The following is a 6952-nucleotide window of genomic DNA, read 5'->3' as shown; positions in this document are numbered from 1 at the left end:
ACAGATGCTGTTACGCGGGGTGTGTTCCTCACCCAAATATTATTCCTCTCATCCCTGTCGGAGGAATCCCAAGTATTTAAGGAGGTTTCTCTCCCTGGATGGGCCCAGCATCAGAAAGCAGGAGCTCGTTAGGCCTGTGCAACACAATATTTGCTCTCTTCATTACGAGGGCGCTGCCCCGCACAGCGGGTCGGTGGCTGCCGTGTCCGTAGCGTAAATAGGGGAAGCGTTTTCCTTGTAACCTTTCCACCCCAAACACTACAAAGTGTTCAAAGTAAATGTTTTGTGGCCTCTATGTGATCCAGGAGGGGAAATCTGCCCCGGGGGAGAGGAGCTGTGTTGGTGGATGTGGGGGCGTTTGCAGCAGTGCCCCCGTGGCGTAGGGTCGCTTGTGACCCGCTATGGGGCCTGGGGTGCCTGCTCCTAAAACGTGACCATTTCTGCTCAAATAAAAAGTGAGGTTACGGCATGGGAAAACAGGAAAAAAGCCTACCGGACCGGGAAGAGGAGGGGAAGCTCGAGATGAAAGCAGCCGAAGAGGGGCAGGTCTTGCCCCGGGAGGATGGCAGGAGAGGCTGAGAGCGTTTCTCCACGCTCCCAGTGGGTGAGGAGGATGGGAGCCTTCCTCCTGGGACTGGTTTCGGCAGGTGGAGCTGGAGGCTGGAGGCCAGACGAGACCAGCAGGTTCTCCATGCTCCAGGGCCAGCAGCAGGACCCGAGCTGGGATCCTCCCTCTGCTAAGAGCGAGGCACGGGGCTACCTAGGCATGAAATGGGTCAAAATGAGCGCTTTTGGGGCTTTTAACTCCTGGCTCGAAGGGAGGATTTTTACATGGCCATGCCGTGTTTTGGGTGAGGCCAAAGCTTGCCTGGGAGACGATTTGGGCTCATTTGCCCAAGTGATGGCAGAATGTGTGGGTCTTGCCTCCAACGCCCTCCTGTTTGTCCCCGGAGGACAACGTGCTGCATGGATCACCGTTCCCCTGAATTATTTTAACACCTACCGGGATCAAAGGAGCTATCTCATCTCTCCTCCATGCAACCCATCATGAGCTGGCTGGGGAGCAGAAGGACGGATTTTTCAGTCCAGGGGATGAAGGCAAAAAGCCTCCCAGCTTTGAGGCTGGCAAAATCCATCCAGAGGGCAGCGGCTCCCGCACCAGAACCGTGGGATGCTCTGACGTTGCCGTGCCCAACCCTGCTCTGACCACAGGCAGCCCTGCCCGTCCTGCATCCTCTGGGATTCATACAATAATTGCCGAAGCTCCCTTGGGCTCTGTCCTGCCCTGGCACCCAGGTACAAGGAGCCCTTGCAACTAATCCTGGCCCAGCCCTGGCCCAACCAGTGCCTCCAGTCCCCTGGGACCTTTTTCCTGCTGGTGGCCATGAGGAGGTAGGAGCCAACGACCCCACTCTGCCTGAAATCCTCCCCGTGAGCCAGTGGCTGGGCACTTCTGCAAGGAAGACTCCACTTTCCGCTGCCTTACATTAAGGTCCCGATGGGCCAAACGTGCCCCAAAATCCCCACGTGATTTTAGCAGTGTGTTGCACGTAGCTACCGAGGCTTGGCCAAGTGAAATCACAGGCACCACCCCCCCCCCCCCCCCCCCCGCTCTATTTCATCCATCAAAAAAAGCAATTTACTGATTAAATTTGTATGAAAGGCCAGAACAGTATTATACAGAACTACGTTATATTGCGGCAGGGAGAAAATACACCGCTTTTTTATTAGGAAGGGGGAAACGGATTCACGTAGTGCTTTCCAGACAATGAGGTTTTGAACCGCAGGGGTTTAATTTCGGCATTGTTTGTGCAAACACGCCCCGTCACCGACATCTGTGAGGGGCCTTTCATCCCCGCCTGCAGATAAAGCCCCCGTTATAGGGTCACCGAACGGAGCCCGGCGTCTCCACCCGAGGAAACCCCGGGACGGAGATAATCAGCAAAGCGATGTTCTCCTCTGCCCGGCCGGATAAGAGCTGCTTTGTTCGGGGACCCAGGTCGGCTCTGTGCCACCGAGGTTTTATTTCAGCGACCTGCAAACGAGCTATGAGAAGAATGCTGCAGGTTCCCCTCGGTCTGCAGAAGTGGAGGGATATCGCCCCTAGGGGTTGTTTAATATTAACCGGACCGGTGCAGGTCTATAAAGGGTTTGATTGTGTGTCTATCTGTGCTTATATATAAGCATCGCCTCCAAAGCCAAATTAATGAGGTTAAAACCTTGCACGGGCTGGAGCAGGAGAAAGTCCTCCCGGAGGGAGCTGTGTCGGTGAGGGCTTTTGTCGATAAAGGGATTTCTGTGCTGGCACCAGGAGTGTGAGCCCTGAGCCTCGACCTCCCTGTGCTCGGTGCTGCGCAGGCACAGAACAAAGGCATCGTCGAAAGCTTTGATTAATGTTTCTGATAAGGGAAATCTTATCTGAAACCAGGTGTAACCAGGTATCTGGAGCCAGCTGTAACCTGCTGAACCCCATGGGGATGGCTGGGATGGGAGCTGCTGCAGAAAAGCCCACCTGGATTTTGATGCAAGTGAGGTTTGGCCTTCATCCTCGTCCTCATCCTTGTCCTCGTCCTCATCCTCATCCTCATCCTCATCCTCGTCCTCGTCCTCGTCCTCGTCCTCGTCCTCATCCTCGTCCTCATCCTCGTCCTCATCCTCATCCTCGTCCTCATCCTCATCCTCATCCTCATCCTCGTCCTCGTCCTCATCCTCATCCTCATCCTCGTCCTCGTCCTCATCGTCATCCTTGTCCTCGTCCTCGTCCTCATCCTCTCCCCTCTGGCTTTTCAGGCCAGATGGCATCTGGGGCATCTTTGGTAAAGCTGCTTCCCACATGGGCAGGGGAAATGGGCTTCACAAGGTGAAAAAAGTAATTATTTCCTCACTGTTTCAGCCACATTTGTTTATTAATTGGACTACATCTAGGATCTAGAGAATGCTGTTAAACACCGTCATTCTGAGTAATTAGTTCAGAGACAGCTTCACCCACCTGCCCTGGAGTTCTCACAACATATCTCAACACAGTCTGGCGGTGGGTGGATAGCTATTCCCACCTACAGCTAAATGCACATCTCAAAAAAAGGAGTTGCAAGCTTGAAATTATTTTTTTTGCCCCCGATTTTCCTCCCCGAAGCTGCCTTCACTCAGGGAACCACCAGACAGCGAGCAAGATGCTGGTGAGTGACTCCAAAAAGGGGAAAGCAGGAGCTTTGGCAATACTTAGGTGTTCCTTTGCAGGAGCAAAAAACTATCCTAAAAATGATCCTAAATCGTCCCTTTTGATGCTTCCCTCCTCCTAGCACCCTCGTGCAGATGCCAGCTGCACCCTTTCTGTTGACAACACGTGGCTGTAGCAGCAAGCACATTTTTCTTGAGCACGGCCAGCTGCAGACTGTGGGCAGATGGGGAGGGAGACGTCTGGTCTGACACCCTGCCCCTTGGCCAGGCTGGATGGGGAGCCGTCAGTCCAGGCTTCCACCCAGATATTTATTTTACTGCTCCGCTAATTGCACATGGCCACGAATGTCTCCGGCACCCGCAGAGCTTTGGTAATGCAGGCCGATAGCTGAGACAATATGGGATTTTGTTCTAATGCATGCCTGTTTTTTTGTTGTTGGTGGTGGTTTTTTTTGTTGTTGTTTTTGTTTTTTGTTTTTTTTTCCCTGTAACAGACCTGGGTTTATCCTAAGCCTCTAACTGGGAGCAGGGTTACGGATGGGTTCATTACTCTTCACCCCGCAAAGACTCCTCCTGGCACCTCCAAATGCTCATCGTCCTAATTCCCTCCATCTCCCCATCCTTGTGCTGCCTCTTTGCACCTCTGAACACACTCGATGCCGTCTGCAGCCCGCTGCTGGGACCTCACCGACTTTGTCCTCACTCTTTTGGGAAAGCCAAGCTTCTCTTTCGAGAGTCCTACAGACGTTTGGAGGAGATCGAGCAGAGACAATCTTTTTCTTGCTATTTTTCCTGGCTTCTGCACCTAAGGGAGAAGGGTTTGTGCCTCGTTGCCTCTGTCCCTCTGCTCCTCTCCTTATCCCAAATGGGCTGACGGAGACCCGGGCACTTCTCAGGTCTCCAGGAGGAATGCCTCCATCCCTACCCGTGTATCCACCCACTGAAACTCAAACCTTGTCCCAGAATCATCCTTCAGGAAGGTGCCTGCTGGCCAAAAAACCCTCATTAGTGCAGTTAGAGCCACTTGCTGGGAGAGTTCACACTTTGCTCCCTAGGCATCGATTTGGAGGACGGTGGCAGGGAGGCCAGATGGGGCTGTGATAAAATATCTGTGATAAAGTGCTGGTTAACCTTTGCTCGGGAATACTCCACTCACCTGCTTTGGGGCTCGACTGCACCTTTCAGATAGGAAAGAAGAGGAACTGCCATGTGTACTGACCTGATTGTGCCCCTGATGTCATGTTCTGCATTTATTTATAAAACCAGTCCGTATTTAAATACAGAGCAGGAGCATCTAAAGTGAGATGAAGACGTCCAAGGGGGTGACTTCTGCCTCTGTTCATCACTTTCCCTGCTGGTTTTTCCCAACAGCTAAAAAAAATGCTCATTTATCATCCCCATTGAAGCTTTGTTGCTGACTTGCAGCCTCTGGTCTCTGCGAAGATGTGCCCAGGGCTAATTTTGCACCGATGACGTGCCACAAAGCATTTTGTTCTGGCTGCAATTCTCTCCTAAAGACCGTGCCAGGCCAACGTTATCCCATTTATTGCATGGCTCTTGGGCCATCTGCGTGGCCCGGTTTCTTCTCCATGCAGTAATTAGGGGAGACAGAGGGTGTCCGGGACCCAATTTACCCGCAGCGACAATCCATGCGAGTGACTTTCCTCTTATTTAAGCATCCTCACCTTATCTCCTCCTGAAAGGGCTGCGGGGTTAACCCGCCGCAGAGCAGGCAAACACAGCTATTGTGCAAACAGGCAAAGCGTTTCCTGGCTGAGCGGACACGCGATATCTTCGCCTCCAGTTGCTGGGTAACATCAAACATTCACATGCTCTCAGCCCGTGAGCAATTCAGGGATCCCAAACCCATTTCTGCCCCCGTTGCAGGGCTGGGTGCCTGGTGTGAGCTTGTGGGGGTAAAGCGAGGAGAAAAAAGGGTGAAGGAGAGGTGGAAATGCAGAGCCTGTAACAGCAAAATAGCTCCACGAGTTCTCCCTGCAGCTGTTATTACGGGGAAATAATGGGGCCTGAGGGGACGCCGGCAGTCAGAACTCTCCTCGCCCTTATTAGAGGCAAAAGGGCCGGGAGAAAGAATTAGGAAAAAGCACCTTAATGAAAGTATTTGCAGTACAAACACAGGAAAACGCAGCCCTCCCTCCTGTTTGTCCTGCATTCCCCGAGCATTGGCAGGAGCCGAACAATAGCGTGTCCCTCGCCACGCTTCCTTCCCCTCGCCCGGGGCTGGTCGGATGCTGGGGCATGCCGCGATGGGGTCTGCTTCCCACCAGCTCTGCTGCCACGCACGGACGGGCAGACAGACAGACAGACAGACAGACAGATGTGTGCAGCATAGTGTTGACAGGAGGCTTCTGGGTGAACTTGGCCTTGCTTCTTTCATGCCTCGTTTTTTTCTTCTGCAAGATGGAGTTGGCAATGCTAACATCCAAGTCCTTGCTCAATGGTCTCCAACCCAACGGGACATTTGGGGTCTCCATCCCAATGGGACATTTGGGGTTTCCATCCCAACGGGACATTGGGTTCTCCATCCCAACAGGACATTGGGGTCTCCATCCCAATGGGATGTTGGGGTCTCCATCCCAACTGGGCATGGGTGCCGTCACGAATTTCTGAGCTGTTCCTTGCTCTGCTCAAAAATCCCACTGTGGAGGAATCCAATAGTAGCAGGGTATAGACTGCATACGGCACGTACACTCGCCTGTTTTGGGGTTCTGGTCTCCCAAAAGGTAAGTGGCAGCCACTTTATTTTAAGGCAATGCTCTCCGATTTCTGTGTTTTCTGGTGCTGCTCACCATATACCCTGTCTTGTTCCCCAAACCTTCCTGTGGTCACCTTCCCAACTCTGAGCACAGCAGCAAATACAAAAAGAGAACACCCAAAAATACTCCGACTTATCGGGGAGGGACCAGGCACCAAAACTGATCCTTTTCCATAAGCACATAACAAAACTCTTACGGGATGAGGTGAGAAATCTGCCCACTGAAACTTGCCCCTGGATCCGAGCGTCAGCGCCATGCCGGGTCTTAATGCAGCAAAGTGTGAGCTCTGGGGGAGCAGGAGGCTTTTTTATAGGTAAGACATCCTGAAATGAGCATCGCTGGGGTTATACGGTGAGGAATGAGCACAGTAGAATCCCAGCCATGCCGAAAGGAGATAATTAAAATAGCTCCCAGCACTCAAGGTTCTAAATGGGATCAGGAACTTTCAAACCAGAAAACATTTTCCCACTCCAAAACTGCATTTATTTTCCTAGAAGTGGCCTGAAATTAATGAGATATTTCCTTCCCTTGGTCACTCCGTGAAGGTTTGGACATTGGACGTGCTTGCCGGGGGGAGGACGGGCTTGCTGCTCTTCATTCCTCCCTTCACAGCTGCTTGGAGGCGGCTGGAAAAGGGAGCCTTGCCCTGCCCAGCGTGCTCCCCAGCGTCTGCATCGGGTTCAACTGGCAACGTTGGAGAAAAAAAATCCTGAAAATGTGCAAACTGCGGTTCTTTTCGGAGGTATTTCACTCAGCAAGTGTTCCCGGGGACGGGGAAAAGCAAGTTACTGGCTGACGCTGGGAGCAGCTGCAGTTCCTGGAACCTCAAGAGTTATAAGAATATTTTCCCCCAGTGCCAAAAAAGAAAATAGTTTTCCCTTAATCTTACAAACGGTCGAACTATTTCTGCTGAAATTACAAGGAGACCATCCCTATAGGCAGACACCCAAGCATGCAAAATCTCATCCCGGTTGTTTAAAGCCTGGCAGAGTCACAAG

The 6952-nt window shown here is 52.2% G+C and overlaps 1 protein-coding gene across 1 annotated transcript; it reads right to left on the bottom strand.

Annotated features, from left to right (window-relative positions):
* Positions 1–378: 378 nt before the first annotated feature.
* On the bottom strand, positions 379–2980 carry LOC310886079 (uncharacterized protein). Its single transcript, XM_083810154.1, has 2 exons — positions 2513–2980; positions 379–760 (listed from the first exon to the last, which is right to left on the bottom strand). The coding sequence occupies exons 1-2, from the start codon at positions 2833–2835 to the stop codon at positions 757–759; spliced, it is 327 nt and encodes a 108-aa protein (XP_083666280.1). The 5' UTR covers positions 2836–2980; the 3' UTR covers positions 379–756.
* Positions 2981–6952: the final 3972 nt, after the last annotated feature.

The sequence above is a fragment of the Anser anser genome (assembly GCF_964211835.1).
Source record: "Anser anser genome assembly, chromosome: 1".
In the NCBI taxonomy this organism is placed as follows: domain Eukaryota; kingdom Metazoa; phylum Chordata; class Aves; order Anseriformes; family Anatidae; genus Anser; species Anser anser.
Note: the sequence above shows the minus strand (reverse complement) of the source record. Positions and strands in the feature narration are given on the sequence as shown.

Coding starts and splice junctions, on each gene's coding strand:
- LOC310886079 (XM_083810154.1), bottom strand. CDS start 2,835: ATGTGGGAAGCAGCTTTACCAAAGATGCCCCAGATGCCATCTGGCCTG.